Source organism: Clarias gariepinus, chromosome 1 (assembly GCF_024256425.1).
Source record: "Clarias gariepinus isolate MV-2021 ecotype Netherlands chromosome 1, CGAR_prim_01v2, whole genome shotgun sequence".
NCBI lineage: Eukaryota > Metazoa > Chordata > Actinopteri > Siluriformes > Clariidae > Clarias > Clarias gariepinus.
Window position 1 is genome coordinate 21,366,818 of NC_071100.1, and position 22,403 is coordinate 21,389,220.

The 22,403-nt window shown below is 37.9% G+C and overlaps 1 protein-coding gene across 1 annotated transcript; it reads right to left on the reverse strand.

The window, feature by feature from the left end:
* Positions 1 to 281: 281 nt before the first annotated feature.
* On the reverse strand, positions 282 to 21,499 carry LOC128526236 (butyrophilin subfamily 1 member A1-like). The gene is made up of 10 exons (XM_053497869.1): positions 21,425 to 21,499; positions 21,261 to 21,317; positions 16,964 to 17,314; positions 15,187 to 15,477; positions 14,963 to 15,064; positions 10,206 to 10,232; positions 9,755 to 9,781; positions 9,273 to 9,299; positions 8,578 to 8,604; positions 282 to 1,123 (listed from the first exon to the last, which is right to left on the reverse strand). Exons 1-10 carry the CDS (start codon positions 21,426 to 21,428, stop codon positions 576 to 578), a joined length of 1,461 nt encoding a protein of 486 aa, XP_053353844.1. The 5' UTR covers positions 21,429 to 21,499; the 3' UTR covers positions 282 to 575.
* Between the last annotated feature and the right edge of the window lie 904 nt (positions 21,500 to 22,403).

Consider the following 22,403-nt stretch of genomic DNA (forward strand, 5'->3'; position numbering starts at 1 on the left):
CAGGTTTTTTTTCTGCCAGAAATTTATTTCAGCTGAAAATTTAACAAGCAAAATGTTTAAGTGTAACATCCGGGTTATTTACTACTAGACAAAGCTCATCGAGCCTGGAGCATGTTGTAGCGTTTTATGTCTCCTGTTACTAAAGGCCAACCCTCTCGCACAGACACACACATTACAACTCCCCCGCCCCTCTCACACAGACACACACATTACAACTCCCCCGCCCCTCTCTATCTCTCTCTCTTTTTTACACACACACACACACACACACACACACACACACACACACACACACACAATGCTAGTTGTCTAGCATTACTCCCTAGATAAGGCATTTCGAGTCTGGAGCGTGTTGTACCGCTTTACTGTATGTCTTTTCTCGTGTTATTAAATCCCAACCCCCCTTTAATCGATTTTTTTAATTTAAAAAAATCTATTAAAGTTATTAATTCAGGCAAAACAAACAAATAATATAAAAACTGTAAAAAAGTAAACATGTATTTTCTAAAATTAAACAGAAAAAGTTCTTGTTTATTCTGACATTTAACAGATGATTAAATCTGTGAGGTGAAAATTCACTCAGCGTTACATACAGGAGAGATGATCAGTGGAGCTGCATTTTTACCTCCATCATTATCACAAGGATTAAAGAGTGGATAGAGTTTCTCAGTGAATGTCTGACCAGTGAAAGAGTAGATATGAGATCTGGAGTTTACATCATAAAAGGAGACCAGACCCTCCTCATAATCCACAAACACCCCCACCTTCTCCACCCTCTCTCTCAGTGTGAGGCGGACACGAGGACCAGCAGGAGCCCAGTATTCATTTTCGTTCCTCAGTGCCACAGTCCAGACTCCATACTGAGGACTCAGTGTAATCTCCCCCTTCCTGTTAATGTTCTCTCTCACGACTCCTAAATCCCACTCAGTTTTCCCACTGACCTGAACCTCATAATAAAATCTCCCTGTGGAGAAATTCTGCTCTCCCAAAACATTAACAGACCAATCAAACCTCTGTGGTGTATCAGGGAGATCCTGTCTCTTGTCTCCGAGTCTCACTTCTTTTCCATCAGCAGACAGGATGAGATGTGGATTTGCTGTATCAAGATCCAGAGTCACGTCAACTGAGAGACACACAAAGTGAGACGTGAGTTTCAGATTAAAAAAAATACATTAAATCATGTTCAGCGGATCGGATTCATTAGTATTTATAAAAGGATTTGTAGAAAAGCCTGTACGACTCTGTCAAAGACGAGAAATATTACGCTTAACTTCCGCAACTGTGTGTGTGTGTGTGTGTGTGAGTGCAATAGCAAGAGAAAAGGGGTGCATATAATAACAGGAGACATAAAATGGTACAACGCGCTCGAGGCTCGATAATCTTTGTCTCTTCTTCTTCTTCGTCTTTCAGCTGTTCCCTTTCAGAAGTCGCCAGAGCGAATCATCAGCCTTCACCTAACCGAATCTTCTGCATCTTCTTCTCTCCCAGCAACTAACTTTATGTCCTCTCTCACTGCATCCACAAATCTCCTCTTTGGTCCTCCTCTAGACCCATATTAGATCCTGTACCGACACATTTTCTTAAACAGATAGTACCAGCAATAACAGAACCCCTGTTGAGAATAATTAATTCTTCGCTCAGCATCGGTTATGTTCCAAAATCTTTTAAATTAGCAGTTATCAAACCAATAATTAAGAAGCCTGACCTCGACCCCTGTCGGCTGTCCAATTACAGGCCAATATCAAACCTCCCCTTTATCCCTAAGATTCTGGAAAAGATAGTAGCGGAGCAGCTATGCCCATATCTACTGTACATAGAAATGGCATACAGTACATGAACTGTATCAGTCAGGATTTAGGCCTCATCACAGCACAGAGACAGCACTCGTTAAAGTACTAAATGACGTCCTATTGGCCTCTGATCAGGGTTGTGTAACTATGCTTGTATTACTCGACCTCAGTGCAGCTTTTGACACCATTGATCACGCTATTCTTCCGAAGAAACCTCATCCTGCTTCCCTCAACGATTATCGCCCTGTAGCCCTCACCTCAGTAGTGATGAAGTGCTTTGAACGCCTGGTCAGAGACTTCATCATTTCTTCACTACCAGACACACTGGACCCACTACAGTTCGCTTACCGTCCAAACCGCTTACCGTCCAAATATATATTTTTATATTTGATATATTGATATTTTGCTTTTTTATAGATATCTTGTTCTAATTTGTAAAGTTTATTTTACTTTTACTTTGTACAGTACATTTGCACTAGTTAATCTTATTTTTCTAACGTATTTCTTTTATTACAGTATATTTTACTTTGTACAGCATATTTTACTTGTTAATTTTATTTTTTAAAGTATTTCTTTCATTCCTTTTATTTTTTATGTATAAGCATTTACTTTTTTTTTTTTAAGGACACTGGCAGTCGTATAAGCATTTCACTGCATATCGTACTGTGTATGACTGTGTATGTGACAAATAAAATTTGAATTTAAATTTGATTCACAGATTAGAAAATGTAGTAGGAATTAAAGGTACAGCCCTCTCCTGGTTCAGATCCTATTTGACCGATCATTATCAGTATGTAGACTTTAATGGTGATTATTCTGCATGTTCTCTAGTGGAGTTTGGCATTCCGCAGGGTTCAGTTTTAGGTCCACTCCTTTTTTCCCGTTACATGCTTCCTCTGGGCAACATAATCCGTAAGCATGGTATTAGATTTCATTGTTATGCTGACGACACACAGTTATATGTCTCAGCAAAACCTGATGAGGAAAAAACAGCTTACTAAAGTTGAGCAATGTGTGCAGGACATAAGAAATTGGATGCTAATTAACTTCCTTCTGCTTAATCCGGATAAGACAGAAGTTCTAGTCATAGGACTGCATACAGCCAGGAGTAAAATTTTAGATTACACCGTAACTTTAGATGGCCTTTCTGTTCCATCAAGTGCAACAGTAAAAAACCTTGGTGTGATTATGGATTCCAGCCTATCATTTGAAGCTCATGTAGATAATATTACCAGAGAAGCATACTTTCACTTTTCATATTGTCGCTAAATGATGCAGAAAAACTAGTTCATGCTTTTATCACCTCTAGGTTGGACTATTGTAATGCCTTACTGTCTGGTTGTTCAGCTAGTTGCATAAATAAACTTCAGCTAGTCCAGAATGCAGCAGCGAGAGTCCTGACTAGAACCAGAAGATATGAGCACATCACCCCTATTTTATCTTCACTGCATTGGCTCCCTGTGAAATTTCGCATTGATTTTAAAATACTACTCTTGACATATAAAGCATTAAATGGTCTTGCGCCGCAGTACCTGAGCGAACTGCTAGTGTCTTATGAACCGTCACGCCTACTTCGATCAAAGGATGCAGGCTGCTTGTCTGTACCGCGTATTATGCTGGGGGCAGAGCTTTTTCTTACAAAGAGCCAAAATTATGGAATAGTCTTCCATTCACATTATAAATTGTGTACATTGTGTGACCATACCTAACTGCCATCTCTCCTCTTCTTTTCTCTCTCCCCCTCTTTCTCAATCCTCTCTCCCCCTGTCTCCCCTTTTCACTCTTTCTTTCTCTCTGTCGAGCTACACATGTCGTTCCTGAGCTGCCAGTGATCCAGACTCCCTCTGCCCTCCGGACCTGTCTGACCCATCCTGGTGCCCCGCTTCTGGTTGGAGATCTCCTCACATGAATGCCCCGTGTGTCTCTTTGGGATCCATCTGGTGTCTGGGGATGATTCTCTCTACCTAGAAGATGGTTCTGGCCTCGACTGGTGTTGGCAACTGTTTCTCTGGGGACTTGACAGTTCGATATTTCAGGACTGGAACTTCCTACAAGTCTACCTGAGTCTTCAATAACTACCTGGACTCCATAATAACATCAAGTAACATCAGCTATTATAGCTGAACTGCCTGCCACCTAACACACTGTATAAATGCAGATCATTTACTGCTTTCTGTTTCACCCAAATGAGAATGGGTTCCCTGTTGAGTCTGGTTCCTCTCAAGGTTTCTTCCTATTACCATCTCAGGGAGTTTTTCCTTGCCACTGTCGCCCTCGGCTTGCTCACCAGGGACAAACTGACCATTTTGATTTATACACATTCACATTTCATACAAACTTAAATAATTATTTTGATTGTGTAAAGCTGCTTTGCTGCAATGACAATTGCTAAAAGCGCTATACAAATAAAATGAAATTGAATTGAATTTACGTATTCCCATTAAATGCACAGCAGCATTTTGGAACAACTGCAAGCATGCAACACCAACACAGAGGGCATTACAATAATCAAGCTGACTTGAAAGAAAAAAACTGCGTATTACCTTTGCAAGATCTTTTTTTGTTAAAAATGGCTTGACCTTGGACAAGAGCCTTGCCTAAAGTTAGCTTTAACAACAGAGTTAATTTGCTTATCCGGTTTAAAATCCCTGTCCAATAAAACACCCAACTTTCAGTTGGTTTTCCATACGATAAGGGAGTACATCTCAGTGAAATGGTCAACACATGCTCCACTGGGTCCAAATATCAGCACTTCAGTTTTAATCTTATTAAGACTCTTTTTAGCCATCCACTCTTTGACATCCTCCAGGCATTCCGAAAGTAGTGTTAAACTGTTTGTATCCATCTGTTTTAAAGGATGATATAAAAAATATGAAAATATATTCTGTACTTCCTAATAATGGATCCCAATGGCAGTAAGTAAAGTAAAAAATTATTAAGTCCAAAGAACAGACCCTTGGGGTACCCCACTGCAGATGACCATCAGAGTCAGTGACTGATCCCATTCGCCCTGTATGGCAATGAAGTGTAGGGATCACTTACTCACCAGCAACTCGACAAATGGGACAAACATCCAATCAAGACTCTGCATGCAGAGTTCTCTAAAATTACTTTAAAGGTGCACAGAAACAACACATAACCTGCAAAATTAGGGTGAGATCTGTTACTGAGAAACATACAAAAAAGGCAATTACAGTAAGTATAGAACATCACCCCCTTAAAATAATTACATTTTGTTACTTTGTGAAACTTTGTTACTTTGTGTTCCTTTTTTTTACCCAGTGAAACTTTTAACATCCAAGTGAAAGATGTAGCACAAACATGTTAGAAGAAAGAAGGGACGGGGACAGAATCACTGATTTGGAAAGGGATAAATAAAATAAACAAAAAATAAATAAATGAACTCAATCCGGTGATGTTAATCTCTTTCTCAATGGCATTTGACTTTCAACTGTGATCAGCTGTGGTCATTTTGGTTGGCTCAGCATGAAAAACTGGAGCATTTCAGTGCAACTAAAGCAAACAATCAACCATTAAAAGAAAAAAGTTCCAAACCTTTATCACTGCCTAAAAGCACAGTGAAGTCTATTACTAAGAAGTAAAAGGTATTTGGTACAACACAGACCCTCCCTGGATCAAGACATCACTCCAGACTGGGTGAAAAAGCCAGGAGGAACCTACAGCAATTTTGAAGCAGTTGTAGGAAACTACATGTATAAAAGAAGGTTTCATTGTGTGCATGTGACAACATTATCACAAATTCTCCATGAATGTGGCCTTTATGGAGGAGTTTCAAGAAAATGCCACTCCTCAAGAAAGGCCACATGCAGTCACAGCTGAGCTTTTCAAAAATGCAGGTGGTCAGATGAGACTAAAATATGTCTGGCAGAAATCCAATACAACTCACCATCCAAATAACTCTATTCCTACAGTAAAGCACATATATTTGTTATATTATAATATCTGTTATGGGTCCATTTTTCTGCAGCAGGGAGTGGCGGAGAGATAGTAAGAAGAAAAATAGTTTAGGCAAAATACTGTCAAATTCTTGAGGAATAGATGTTGCCAGATGTTGCCAGAACGTTGTCAAAGGAAGGTTTACCTTCAAACATGACAATGACCCATACAGTATCGCACAGCAAAACTGATCACACAGTGATTGAAGAAGAAAAAGTTGACAGAGGTGGGTAGAGTAGCCAAAAAAAGAGTCAAGTAAGAGTAGCTGTACTTCAAAATAATGTTACTCAAGTAGAAGTAAAAAGGAGTCATACTAAATATTGCTCAAGTAAGAGTAAAAAAGTATTTGGTGAAAAGATTTTTTTTTTTTTTGAAGTTATATTAGCAGCCAGACAAAATGATAAAATAATGTACAAATTCTGACATGTCCAAAGAAAAAAATAAATGAAATAAATAAAATATAATAAATGAATTAACCTAAATTTCCTTACAAAATAGCAAATTGTGGAACAAGAAACACAAATTTCCTAATCTCACTTTTTTCACAACATAAAGCTTTTAAAATAAATACCTGACATATGTATGGCCTCTAGCTTATTTGCTAATTATATATGTTAACATTGCTACATTAAATAAAACAGCTAAACTAACCGTAAAATGTTTCCTTCGCTGTCTACCACGACTGGAGATTTTTTTATCGCTATGCAGCCAGTTTCTCTGTGGTCATGTGATTATTGTTGCTACGTCTGATAAACACAGTTATGTTATAGATCCACCGACAGCATTTCTCAGTCACAGCCATGTATTCAAATGTAGCGAAGTAAGAGTAGCACTTCTTCTTCACAAATCTACTCAAGTAAAAGTAAAAAGAATGGTGCAGTAAAACTACTCATAGAAGTCTTTTTTTTTTTTTTGCAAAATGTTACTCAAGTAAATGTAACGGAGTAAATCTAACTAGTTACTACCCTCCTCTGAAGGTAAATGTCCTTGCAGGGCCTAGTGTCTGTGATCTATGAACTTAAAGACTGCAGTGCTTAATGTGAGCACTTCTGGAAAAGAAGAAAGGGCAAATATGGCAAAGTCTAGATGAGCAAAGCTTTGTTGTACCATTGGAAAGGTTGATTTGATTCACTTGATTGAGTTTGCAAGTCAATTTTTAGAAGGGATTATCCTTTCCAAATCAGTGATTCTCTTTTTAATTTAACTTTTTTTCATTTTTTTTTTTTTTTTGACATGTTAGTGTTATATCTTTTACTTGGATGATAAAAGTTGCACTGAGTGAATACAGCTATACTCAGCAAAAAAAGAAACGTCCTCTGACTTTCAACTGTTTTTACTTTCAGTATACTTAATGTGTAAATATTTGTACTGTATAAATACTAAAAGAGTCAACACCATAAGACATAAACTAAAAATGTTTCACAATGTGTCCCTGAATAAAGGGAGGCTCAAAATCAAAAGTACCAGTCAGTATCTGGTGTGGCCACCAGCTGCTTGAAGTACTGCAGTGCATCTCCTCCTCATGGACTGCCTATTGCGGACAGTCTGAGCACTGATGGAGGGATTGTGTGTTCCTGGTGTGACTCGGGCAGTTGTTGTGGCCATCCTGTACCTGTCACACAGGTGTGATATTCGGATGTACCGATCCTGTGCAGGTGTTGTTACACGTGGTCTTCCACTGCGAGGATGATCAGCTGTCCTTCCTGTCTCCCTGTAGCGCCGTCTTAGGCGTCTCACAGTGCGGACATGGCAATTTATTGCCCTAGCCACATCAGCAGTCCTCATGCCTCCCTGCAGCATGCCTAATGCACGTTCATGCAGATGAGCAGGGACCCTGGGCATCTTTCTTTGGCTGTTTTTCACAGTCGGTAGACAAGTCTCTTTAGTGTCCTGCGTTTTTAGAACTGTGATCTTAAATTTCTACTTTCTATAAGCTGTTAAGGTCTTAACGACCATTCCACAGGTGCATGTTAATTAATTGATTATGGTTAATTGAACATGCATGGAAAACATTGTTTAAACCCTTTACAATGAAGATCTGTTAAGTTATTTGGATTTTTATAACATTATTGTTGAAATACACAGTCCTGAAAAAGAGACGTTTCTTTTTTTGCTGAGTATAGATGAAACAAAAATAGTGTCTGTCTTTATTTCAGGCTGCAAAGCAATACAATGTGATTATTTTAAAGGGAGTGATTCATTTCTATACCCACTGTAAATTTTGGAAACAACTATCAACACATACTCCCACACAAACACTCATGCTCTACAGTATGAAGATTAGAGCAAAGACACCAGTGGCCTTAACCAACTGGTCTTGAGTAACTTCTCATCAACATGACTATCGCATCACCATTATTTACATTACATAAATACAGTGACAGCCCAGTAGTGCTGGGGTTTGTACCTGGGACTTTCTATGAACAGTTCAATGTCTTAACCACTAAGCAACCCCTGACAACACAACTATCACATACTAACACACCAACACACTGTCACATGAATATCACATTCTAACACACCATCACACATCTGACACCACTATTACACTACACACCAACACAACGCTTTCACATAAAAACACAACACTATCACACTTGAGCACATCATTATCACACCAGTTACACATTCAAACACCACATTAGCACACCACAGTAACACATTAACACACCACCATCACAAACTAACACGCTACAGTCATAAACTAACAAAGAATATGAATGCAGAAAAGTCTCTATTCTGTAGTTAATTACAGTTGCTGTTTATATTTTGTTTAGGGTGAATGTTAACTGATTTATCATTGATAAAAAAATATTTAAATCATTCTTACCTGCAAAGTTCTTCATCTCTGCTAACTCTGCAAAATACAGAATTAAATAAAATTTTATAATACTTTATCCAATCCAAATGAAATACAATATGAGGATAATAGTTAACTAATATTTACCTATAGACCAAATGTACAAACCTAGTAAAGGAAATAGAATGCTTTCTAAACTACCTCATCTTTTTGCAGTGATATTGTAAATCCCCAAAGTTAATTTAATAGTTCAATAGAGTTAATTTGAGTCCAACCAGATGTACTGTATACAAACAATGTACAATGTTGATTTGACACTCTAGGTCAAATTAACATTGTACAGTGTTTTTATACATCCGGTTGACACTCTGGGTCAAATAAAAAACTAACTGAAATTAAATTTGACTATCAAGTGTTTCCTCTGAACCATCTTTTCGAACTGCTTGCTCACGCACTGTTGGGGTGGCGTAACACACTCAGAGGACAGCACTATCTGCTCTTTCTGATTGTGTGAGCTCACAGATGTAGAGAGATGTAGAGATGTAATTAATGTGGGAGCAATTAAGCCACATCAGCCCTCTTTAGGCCCCCGGCTGCGAGAGGTTACAGCATCACCTGGGGATCAAACTACCGATTTCTGGATGATAGGGCGAGCACTTTACCACTGCACCACAGTTCTTTACAAAGAAAAAAAGACAAAGGTTTAGAAACTTAGGTGTAATTACCATCTTCTACACTTTGTCTCTGTAGCTCTGAAAAGAGAAAACCATTATTAGAGACTGTACTTTAATATGTGTAAAATATACATTTTATTGACAGCGGAACTGCGATGTTACAGTAGATGACCTGCATTAGGTATGCAGGTATGCAATAATATTATAGACTATAAGTATATAACTTTCCAACTTGCATAAGTAACATGACTATCATTAATTTGTGTAAATTTGCAGTTTGACATTTTCTCAAGTGGATTTAAATAGTTCCTGTGCTCAGTTTAGCAGTGATGCAGCATTTATTTGTGTTTTCATAGGGCATTAAATCTGCACTTATATAATTTATATCATAATATAATCCCCCCCCCCCCCCGTTAATATAAACATAGAATATAACAAATAAAGACTAATAAAATTAGTATTGTTTTTGTCTTCAAAGTGAAAGTCACCTGATGTAACTGTAATAAAAACAAAAAAGTACAAATGATTCTTACCAACAAACAACTTCTTCTCTGTTAACACTGTAAAACATAATCAATATTTATTAGATACAGCCAAATATTAATGTAGACATATTTACTATTATTTTCTTTTTTACAATATTTTATAATGTTTTAAAGTAATATAATATTATTAATATCTAATCCTAAGTCAAAAGTAAACATTAAAAAAATCTAAATGTAAACTACAAAAATATTTATTGGGATCAGTAGAAATTTGAAAACATAATATAAGAAGACATAATAGTTCTGCAATTATATATTTTTTCTTGAGCAGTTTTATATTAGAAAAGGAAGCAAACAAAAATAAGCAGTCAGCTGTCCTCTTGAATTAGACTTTTATGTTGTTGAAATATTATTGTAAGTAAAATTAGAGAAATAAAAATATTATAATTTTTTTTTCTCATTCTAGACTATACTCAGTTCTGAACTTGGGCATAATTACCATTTTCCACTTTCTGTTTCTGCTCCTCTGAGAAGAGAGAAAAAAAAATTAGACACTAAACTTAAATACACTGTTTAATACACTACCCTATAGAGAGCGAGAGAGAGATGATACTATACTTATATTATATATTTATATTATGACTACATGCAGGTGATACTGTATGTTAAAATAAAAATGCTAAAGTATATACTGTATATCACAAAAGTGAGTACACCCCTCACATTTTATCAACCATGCATTTATATGTTCACTAGGGACAATACTTTAGAAATTAAAATTGGATATACTTTAGAGTAGTCAATGTGCACCTTGTATAGCAGATTTACTGTCCTCTAACAATAACTCAACATGCAGACTATATTGTCTAAATAACTGCCAACGGAAATGAGTACACCCTAAGTGAACATGTGATCTAGTTGTTATCTTGCATGGCCTTAATCCTACTGGGCACTCTAGCTGCACATGTTGTTGTTGGGATTCTCTTCCACTCCTCCATAATGATATCACAGAGCTGCAGGTTGTTAGCATGGTGCTTCGCCACCTTCCGCTTGAGGTTGCCCCACATGTGCTCAATAGGGTTTTGGTCTAGAGACATACTTGGGCACTGACAAACACATGAACATGTGACTTTGCATGGTTAAATGATGTACAGCTGTTATCATTTAGGGTGTACTCACTTTTGTTGCCAGCTACTTTGACAATAATGGCTGTATGTTGAGTTATTTTCAGAGGACAGTAAATCTATACTGTTATACAAGCTGCACATTGATTAAAATATTTTTTTCTGAAAATTTTTTATACATATTTACTCTGCCCTAGAAATGTGTTTGCACATTCCCTATTTCTTACATTTTGCATATTGATTTAGAACATAAACATTTACTGTAAGACAAATTAAACAGAAACAAGCACTAATTAAATAGATTTTAATTATTGAAGAGATCAGTTAACCAACACCTATGGCCCTGGAGGAAAAAAATGATTGTTTGACTAAGTATTTAATTGAACAATTAGCCACTTTTACTTGATTCAGTTTAATTTTACTTGATAGTTGGGTTTATTTCAATCGGACACACCCAAGCCTGATCACTCCTGGCCCTGTTGTATCAAAACATTACTTACATGGAACAGCAATATGAAGTAGGCTAAAATGTCTTGATGATCAATTTACTATGCAAACAAAACAAAATTATGGATAAATGTAGAAATACAGTAGATAGATAGATAGATAGATAGATAGATAGATAGATAGATAGATAGATAGATAGATAGATAGATGTACAGTAGGTTATTAGTATAGTATTTTAAAGTATTTAGTCAACCACCAATTGTGATCCAGAAAATCACATTGTAGGATTTTTAATGAATTAATTGATAAATTCCTCTTGGTAAGTATTTGGTCACCTACGAACAAGCAAGATTTTTGGCTCTCACAGCCCTGTAACCACGTGCTTGCTGCCCGGCCGTCGGGATAAAGCGCCGGCGTTAGCATGTAGTTTCACTCGGTCTGCTACCGGATGTTTACATGGCGCGACTACCGGAAGCTCGGCCCCCCTTGGTGTATGGTACTAACATGTCCGGCTGTGGTTTCAGAGGTTCATCTGTCCTTCACTTGTTGGCTGTATTAATGGCATCTGTTATCAGCATAAAAGACACCTGTCCACAACCTCAAACAGTCACACTCCAAACTCCACTATGGCCGAGACCAAAGAGGTGTCAAAGGACACCAGAAACAAAATTGTAGACCTGTACCAGGCTGGGAAGACTGAATCTGCAATAGGTAAGCAACTTGGTGTGAAGAAATCAACTGTGGAAGCAATTATTAGAAAATGGAAGAGATACAGGACCACTGATAATCTCCCACGATCTGAGGGAGGGGCTCCACACAAGATCTCACCCTATGGGGTCAAAATGATCACAAGAACTGTGAGCAAAAATCCCAGAACCACACGGGGGGAATGACCTGCAGAGAGCTTGGATCAAAGTAACAATGGCTACCACAGTAACACACTGCGCCCGCCAGGGACTCAAATTCTGCAGTGCCAGACGTGTCCCCCTACTTATCCAGTACATATCCAGGCCCATCTGAAGTTTGCTAAAGAGCATTTGAATGATCCAGAAAGAGGATTGGGAGACTGTCATATGGTCAGATGAAACCAAAATAGAACTTTTTGGTAAAAATTCAAAAACTCACTTGTTGCTGAGTTGCATCTGAAGAACACCATACTGTACATACTGTGAAGAATGGGGGTGGAAACATCATGCTTTGGGGCTGTTTTTCTGCAAAGAGACCAGGATGACTGATCCGTTTAAAGGAAATAATGAATGGGGTCATGTATCGTGAGATTTTGAGTGAAAACCCGCTTCCATCAGGATGGCTTTCTGCTTCCATCAGGATGGCTGGGTCTTTCAGCATGACAATGATCCCACCTGGCATCACACCGCGTGGGCAACGAAGGAGTGGCTTCGTAAGAAGCATTTCAAGGTCCTGGTGGCCAAGCCAGTCTCCAGATCTCAACCCCATAGAAAAACTTTGGAGGGAGTTGAAAGTCTTATACTTATTTTCCACCATAATTTGCAAATAAATTCTTTAAAAATCCTGCAATGTGATTTTCTGGACTTTTTTTCTTATTTTCTCTCTCAATATTGAGATGCAGTATACCTATGATGAAAATTACAGGCCTCTCTCATCTTTTTATGTGGGAGATACTTTTTTGCCCCACTGTAATTAGATTGGAAATGGTCACAAAGCCATATACTGTATAAGGCTCCTAGTACAGTGTTCTTTTTGTACAGTGCCATTATTTTCAAATAGAAAAAATGTGTAACAGTGATAACGTTTCCCAGAGGTTTATCAGTAACTTATCCAAAAAGCCCCAAAAGACCACAAAATTGAAGAGTTGGTGTTGGAGTGTTGATGACCATCAAGATTATTGCAATAATATCCTGTGCTCTGATAGGTTGAACATGTGACAAAAATACAGACAAACATCATCTGCCTCATGGCCTGATGATTTGTTTGGTTAATGAAACCAGGAATTCTACTTGCTAATAATATGCTTTACTCTCAGAAAATCCTGAAAGAAAAAATGCAATAATTATTCTGTGATCTGAGTTCTGACACAGCAGTGATCCAAAATTGCTTAAGATACGATTTGAATGCTTTGGAGTGGCAGTTAAGTACTGACATGAGAAATACAAAAAAATATTTCATTAAACCATTTTGTGTACCATTATACAAATGTAGAGGACATCTGGGTGGGTCAAATGCACCTGCTCATTCATGTCATAATCTAATCTGCATATCAATCCCAATGCATAATATCATGCAGTCATGCAGATACAGTCAAGGGGTTCAAATGTATTTAATTCCAGAATTATATTTATTATATTTACTATATAACTATATATTTACTACTATAACTTTTTTTAACATCTGAGTGTTACAAACAACTATCTACTAAACTATAGGCTATTGTAGCGTTTTACCGCCGGGAAGGATCTTGAAGGACAAGTGAGCTTGATTGCTGCCCAATGCAAATTCACTCGAGGACCAGACCCAATTCAGCCTTAGCATGAACCGGAGCACATTCAACAGGTCACACACACTTAACACACCCAAACTTGGCCGATGCCACTAACCCAAACACCCTTCCCCAACAGGGTGAACACACAGCAACCCTTCGCAAAGCATGATGGTCCGTCAGCCGCCGCCCCGCCCACGCCACACTGTCCCCACTCGAGCTGTGACCATCTCCGGTCACCATGACTCTCTCAGTCTCTGAGGCGTGAACGCGGTCGGCGCTGGCGTGGTGAACGCCGGAGTCCTTTTGCGGGGAAGGAAGGAGCGCAAACATTGTCCTGAGGCGGTCCGGCCTCCGAAGAGTAACCCTTCGTGCAACGCTAGATGAGTAAACTGGAAGCGAAAAGCTTTTACCTCTCGCCCTAGATGAGCGACGGCGGTGTAATCTGGTCTCAGGCCCGCTTTAACCCAGCCTAGTACCTTATGCAGGGCCGGATCCTTCTCCTGCTCGGCAATGAGTTGCTCATGGTCTGTGGCACAGGCGAAATGACTACGGTTGGTGCTCTAGGCGACGCCGTAACTCGGCTGCACGCCGGCTCGGATGGACTGCAATGTTCTGAGTTGAGGGTTCTACGTCGCAACCGCACACGCAACCGCACTTTTCAATTCGCTCGCAGTACCGACCACGTGCTTGCTGCCCGGCCGTCGGGATAAAGCGCCGGCGTTAGCATGTAGTTTCACTCGGCCTGCTACCGGATGTTTACATGGCGCGACTACCGGAAGCTCGGCCCCCCTTGGTGTATGCTACTAACATGTCCGGCTGTGGTTTCGGTTTTAGCAACCTGGCTAACTCGAAGTTACCACGCAGAGTTCTGTCATTTAAGTCTAGCCCCGCACCCCATCTCTCTAAAATGTCCAACCCCAAAATGCAATCCTCCTCGATATTCCCCACAAAGAATTCATGTGCATGGGTCCGCTCACCTATTTTTACTCAGACCGTGCGACAAGCCCGTACCTTCACGTAGCTCCCAGAAATGGTGTGAATATTAAAGGCTGGATCAGGCAGTGGCAGTTATATACAATATACTGTATATATATTTCATCATGCTTATAACACACCTGATCCAGTTACTTAGCTAAACTGTGGATTAAATCAATGGTATGAACTGCATTTTAATTTAGCTTTAAGTTAATTTAGTTATGTAGTTAACTTAAACTTTGTAAATTTTACCTTTCTTGTGTAAAATAACTCCAGTTACTATCCATCCGACAGCAGTAAGACATGCTGAAACTGAAATGCCGACAACCCACTTCCAAGCATGAAAGATTTTACCTAAAATTAAAATAAATTTATCACATTAATGACAATTATGGTTTCATTAAGTTACTTTATCTACAATGATCACTTTAAAATGTTATTATGTAAATCTGAGTTTTGTTATCATTAACACTTACGACTAATGATAACCTCTGCTTCCTTCATGTGTTCTTCATGCAGTTGAGTTTGTTGTAGTCTGCAGTAAAATCTGTTGGAGTCGCTATAATCATAAACAATGATGCAGCGTTTCACACTGAAGCCCTCAGTCTCTCTGTGTATTTGAGTCTCTTCAGCAGGCAGAGGGTCTCCTTCTCTATTCAGCCAGAAAACCTCAGGTACAGGTTTCCAGCCTCTGGACTCACACACTAGATTAATCCCTCCTGAGTTACCATAACTCTCCATCATGATCACTGGGTGGCTTCCCAAAGCTAGAATTAATAAAGAAACAAAATATTGTTTAAAAAATATATTTAAATAAAATTAAGCATTTGACCACAAGTAAACAAACAAAGGTAATATAACCTTTCCATCATATGTTATTATTTCCTTGTCCTGCCTTTCAGTTTGAAGGCTGGCTTTATCTGGCTTTTATCTTTAAAGTTTTCTGGCTTTATCTGGCAAAAAATTACAATTAAGTGTGATAGTATAAAAACAAAACAAGGTAAAAAAAAGCAAAGGCAAAGGACTGACAAAAAAGCAGCAAAGAATAGAGGGCCAAGCACTGAGCCATGTAAATTGCAGGGATTTTTCGCCTGTCATGTGGAAGGCCCGGGTTCGATTCCCAGCCAGTGCCTAAACCCCAGCCACTGGATGGATATCCCAAGCCCGGATAAAATGGGAGGGTTGCGTGAGGAAGGGCATCCGGCGTAAAACCTGTGCCAAGTTATTGTGCGGACTGGGTATTCCTCTGTGGCGACCCCTTGTCGGGAGCAGCTGAAAGACCAACAACAACATTTAAATGATTGAGATCACCTCTACACCTCAAAACACCTCAAGAGTGCCAAGAGGAATCAGAAATTAAGGTTAAGCGAGATTTAATGTCTATTTATTTAATATTTTTCTTTATTTTCATGTCCTTTCTGAATGTTTAGATTGTTTTTATATGCAAATATACAATTATAGTGTTGGAAATTTATAATATTGGTAATATTTTTGTGGGGGCTGGAACGGATTAGGTGCATTTACATTATTTCCTATGGGAAAATGCTATTCACAGTACGAAATTTCTACTCACCTCCGGAATGCATTAAATTCGGAGGTAGAGGTACCACTGTATTAATGTTTTCTATTTTTCTTTTGAGTAAAGAGTAACTGAAACCTTCCTCTTCACAATTTATATTCTCTTGTATGTTTACCTCCTGTGTTTGCCTCATTAACACTGCACTGCTCTCTGTCTTGAGCAGTGTAGGATCTGTAGAGCTAGTTAATTCAAATGGTCGCAATAGTATCTGTCCATTGCTATCTGCAGTATCGCTGGATTGGTTGATTTAACAAATGTTTTCAAGCATATTAGACATTTCACTGTCCTTAAATGTTTCTGCAGTATGTTCATTTTTTGTCTGATTGTCTGTGCCATTTATCTTTTCTTGGAAACCTTTTTGTCACTCCATACTGGTCTCATTGTTTTCAGCACTAGATCTGTACTGTCCACCAACACCCTCGCCTAGATCAGGCTCACTTCAAGCATGCCTTCTCAGAGCATAAACTTACACTCACTGCTCCCTACAGCAACTTTGTATTTGTAAAGTTGTTTTCTGACATTGTTAAAAGCACTATAAAAATAAAATAGAACCAAATTGAAAATGTATGCACAAACCATTATTCAATGACAAAAAATACCATTTAAATAGCATAACGATCACTGTTTTACCCTTCAGTGCAAAAAAAAAAAAAAAAAAAAAAAAACAGGCTTACCCTCAACATCAATATAAACACTGATGCCATCAGACCAGGATTTGTCCTGAACAAGACACCTATATTCTCCTCCATCAGAGACTCGGAGAGCTGAGAGTTTGAGTGATGTGTTGCCTTTCTGTAGCTCATTTTTAAACAGTGATGTCCGTCCTCTGTACTGCTGAACCTGATCTTCATTTCTGTCTTCATGATCCTCATAGAGATGTACTAATGACTCTTCTTCATCCAGTCTGAGCCACTGCACTGTCATGTCAACAGCACTGGTACTGGGTTTGATAAAACAGGGCAGAACCAGATCTTTACCAGCTGTAGCAAGAACAGGAGCTGTTGGACCAAACACCTTCAAACTCTCTGTATTGTGGAAAAAAAACACAAATTCTGTGTCACTATACATTCTCAATTTGTAAAAAGACACTTTTTATTTCTTTGCACTTTAACCTATGAATCCAGAATGTGAACATACGGTCCTGAGATCCCTTTCATTTGTTTGCTTCTTTTTCTAATGATAGCTACAATGGTGTCAATATGTCGACAAACTTTTGGCCATGAGGTATTGTTTCCATTAGCTTCCTATAGGAGTCGGCTGAATCCCCAATGATGTTCAGTTGGATACACAATACAATAAATACAGTGTCGACAACATTGCTCCATAAACACACAAAGTAACCACCAACTAAAGAAGGTATTTTTATTTAATGTAAAGATGTACCAAAATAAAACAAAAAATACTGTGGGTAAATGCATAATTAAAAACTCTTAAACATGGAAATTAACAATTATAGATTATAATTTTGACTTCTCATAATTTTGCTCCAATTTATTCCAGTGGAACTAGTTTGGCTGTTTTCTCTGTCTGTGGCAATGAGAGGGTAATTGGGCCTGTTAATAAAATAAAAAAATGAATCTGCTTTCAAATATAAAGCAATCATAAATGTACATAAAAATAATGACATTTACTGTAGCTAAGGGCAAATATTAATTTTGTCGATGTTGCATTTCCTATTTGAGAAAGATAGGGCAACTCACATTTCTGGCACCTGCTCCTAATCAACTCTTGTCTAATTAAACCCTCTTTAGAAAGTGCAGAATTTGGAAAGTACTGTAAGGCCTTGTTCACACGGGCGTTAAGTTTTTGGATAAACGAACGCGCTCTGAACGTCCTAGACGTTTATGTTGCATTTTGTAGTGACGCTTGATTGACTTCTACACCGGCGTTCGTTTGTCTCTGTCTAACGTCAGCCTGCAGCCCAAATTGTAGTTTGTGTGTTAACCTGTGGGGGCAGTGTGTCGGAAACTGGATATGAAAGCCCGCCGCTACCGGGTTCACACTCTGACTGCACAACGTCGGATTAAAGGAAGTTTTTTTTTGTGGTTTATGAAGAAATAAAAATTTCCGCGTAAGTTTTTCAACAATGAATTTTTTTTATTTTGCCCTTTTCCGCATTTCCCTATGTATAGCATGTGGGATCATGGGATATATCCGGTCCTCCGAAGCGTAAAATGAACGCGCAGAAAACGAACTAGAAGCGGTTTTCTTGTGTTCGTTGGGATTTGAACGCCAAGAAAAAGCTGCATGTAACGTTTTTTTAATGCCGTATAAGCACGCAGCCGGACAAACGCACGTCATCAAAGCCCGTGTGAACACTCCCATTGACTCATATGTGTAGAAAACACTCGCCGCTTGATCCGCGATTACCGGACGCTACAAACGCAAAAAAAACGCTCGATTTTAACGCCCGTGTGAACAAGGCCTAAATGTTTAGCCTCATGTACTGACATAATCAAGCTGTTGTTCCAATACATATATTGTTATGTATTCTATGTATGAACTGTGTTTTGGATTCAATGAATTTTAACACACTCAGTAAAGATTTTACTGCAACTGCATCCTGTATCAGGATCCATTTTCTGACATTTTTGTATTTTTTAGTATATGTCTATACTCCCTGGAAAAGCATTTGAGAAGAAGAAATAAAAGAAGAAACCTTCCCACAGAAGATCCCACAGGCTAATTCAATGAGTCATCATGGCAACTACCCATATATAAAAACTTGAACCCCAGAAAAGTTGGGATGTTTTTAAAATTTGAATAAAATGAAAACTAAAAGACTTTCAAACCACATGAGCCAAGATTGTAAATAAGGCCAATGTTTTAAACAAATGTTTAAGCTAAGACATTTAACACAAAATGAGCTCATTTCAAATTTAATGCCTGCTACAGGCCTCAAAAATGTTGGGACAAAGGCAAGTTTTGGTGTTGGAATTTGGTCTTATTCTTGCCTGATATATTGCTAAAGAGGAGTTCATGGACATTTTTGACATATTTTTCATTTAATGATGTGCCAAATGTTCTCTATAGATGAAATATCTGGACTGCAGGCAGGCAGATAATTACTCAGATAATTTACTGAGTAAATTAAAATGTAAGTACCCAATTGACTTTATACAGAGTTAAAAGTAAGAAAGTACTTGCTTATAAAATGCTTAAAGTTGCTGTTGTTCTTTCAGCTGCTCCCGGCAATGGGTCGCCACAGCGGAATATCCAGTTCGCACTACAACTTGGGAAAGTTTTTACGCTTGATGCCCTTTTCTGACACAACCCTCCCATTTTTATCCGGGCTTGGGACCGGCACTGCATCCAGTGGCTGGGAACCGAACCCGGGCCTTCCGCATGGCAGGAGAAACACCTACCACTGAGCCACCAACGCCTTATAAAATGCTTAAAGTATAAATGTAAAAGTACTTGTCCTGCTGAAGCAACTGCATAATGTTGCATTAGGTGTGTGTATATATTTATTTCTGTAATAAACATTGTTCCATTTGATATGATTACCAAAATATAATATAATTTGTTTTATCAGTTCCCACTTGGACTTTCACTTCTGTCAGTTAGTGTTGGAAACTGAATAGCTATTAAAGGGAATAGCATGTTTTTTCTTTTTACTTTTAAAAGAGATTTTTTTTTATGGTTACGCCAAAATCATCACATTCTGTGATTTGGATTTTGGAACTATAAATTAACATAAAAAAACTCATGTTTTGAACAAATGATGAACTGTTTGCACTTTTTAAAGTTTAAACAGTAAAGACGTTTTAGGATTGGGACAACAAATACATAACCAAATATATTTACTATCATTAATTCTTCATACAGTATTTGAATTAGACTGGCAACCACACTGTTAAAAATGTAACATAGAAAGAGAAAACTGATTGCATAAATGTTACCACCATTCAGATATTTTTTATCTTTGCTTAAAGGTCCACAGTGGCAGCTTGTTGAGCCTTGAACCACCGACTTTATCATCAGTAACATGAAGACTTGACCCTGCCCACCAGGCTATACATAGTACTGTGTAAACGACTTGAGCCACCCTCACTTCTTCATAAGTGGTTAAATAAAATTTAATGCGGTAGATTAAGTTAAAGAAATATGAACAATTGTTTTACTGAGACAGGTGTTAAAGTATATAAAGATACAAGATTTAGTAAATTGGCTGTTTATGTAACAACATCAGAAGCAATCTCATTTCTCCTCTTGTCTGTTCCAACCACTCAGTATTCAGCATCACCAGTATACTAATCATTTTTATGAAACTGGTCAGGTACAGGGACTGAACTGAAAAAGGGGGACAAAAGCTTGCCCAAAATGAGAGGCAAAAGTGTCCTTCTGGAAGCCTGGAAAACTATTCCTCAAGACTACACTTAAAACAAGAACGTCTCTTTAGAAGCAAAATACTGTGAAGAAATGAGGGGTGACTTAAGTCAGAGTACTTTTGCACAGAACTATATATAGTATTATGCAAAACAGTTCTTTAGAAACCCTGGAGGGCAGTGGTAGCTCCGACGGTTAAGGCTCTGCTGATCAGAAGGTCAGAGGTCTGTGCATATTATATATACAAAGTAAACTAAATTACATATATCTAGGTATATTGAATTAAAATAATTGAAATATAATTGCATTGACTAGGGAAAAATATTTGTTACATTTGAACTATATAAATCTAAATATGTTTGCCAAAGATTTCACATCATCTGCTGATCTTATAGCAACATGTTACAGTACATGGTTGTTGAGCCAAACACCAGGGTTATGTTTCAGGGAGTCACACATTACATCTTACACAAACAGCAGACAGCAGATCTTATCAGCTTAACTTACAGAACTAAAAAACAAATCATGCTGAAAAGCAAGTCTGGATTTTGAATAAAAAAAAAATTTAGTAAAAATAGAATACACACACACACACACACACACACACACACACACACACATAAACGGTAAGTGTTTTAATACCTGATTTGGATTCCATAGCACTGTAGAGAATCAGGAGAGTCACACACAAAAACATACCTGAAAAAAACAGTCCATCATTATTGCTTTAGGCTGTTTTACAATGTAACAACGAATTTAACTAAATGCCTAGTTTAACATGTAAGTTCTTTAAAATAAATACTTACTCATTTTGTTTTGATTCTTTGAAAAAGAAAACACTAAAATTAAGTTTCTTTGTCTGTAAGTCTGCAGGTTTCGGTTTGCCGTCCTTTCATTTGTGGAACCTGTGTAACTTGTTTCTTAAATGCAAGATTAAACCCCCCTTGAAAAAAAAAGGATGTTAAAACACAAGATAGTGTCTTTCAGGGAGTTTATTTTTCTGCATTAGCCTGAAGTTCAAAATTCTGGAATTATTTTTTAAAGAAAAACATCATAGCATATTGTGAATTAATCTTAATAATAAACATTTGGCTTCAGTGACATTCACGCTTATTAAAAAAAAAATAATAATTTTTTATTTTATTAACATGTTGGTGAATTTCACTTTGGTTTCCCACCTTACCCACAAGGCTGTGCAACTATGCTGATTAATTTTATTAGCCAGAGTGAGCCCTTGTGAAATGTGGCGAGGCTGGTGCAGCACAGTGATGGTCTGCATTTCTTTAACTGCAGCTTCTAAGGCAACAAGTACAACAACAACAACAATAAAAAAAAAAATAATAATAATAATAATAATAATAAAGAATAGATACAGTATAAGAACAAAGTTTGAAATATCATAAATTAAAGTAAATTAAAGTTCCTGCAGTGGTTACACCTCCAGGGTCTGGAATTCAATTCCTGGCCAGGTTCACTACGTTTGCATGTTCTCCACGTGCTTGGTGGGTTTAGTCCCACAGTCTAAAAATCCTGCAGATTAGGCTAATTGGCGTGTGTCCACATTGGTGTGTGCCCTGCGGTACATTGGCACCCTGTCCAGGTTGTACCCCGCATCGTGCCCTAAGTCTCCTGGGATAGGCTCCAGGCCCCCCGCGACCCTGAATACAGGATAGAGCGGTGTAGACGATGAATGATTGAGTAATAAAGTATTGATAGTAATATTTATGACTATGTTTGTCTAATGACCATAGTATTTTAATTTTATTTTAGATTTTTCAATGGCTC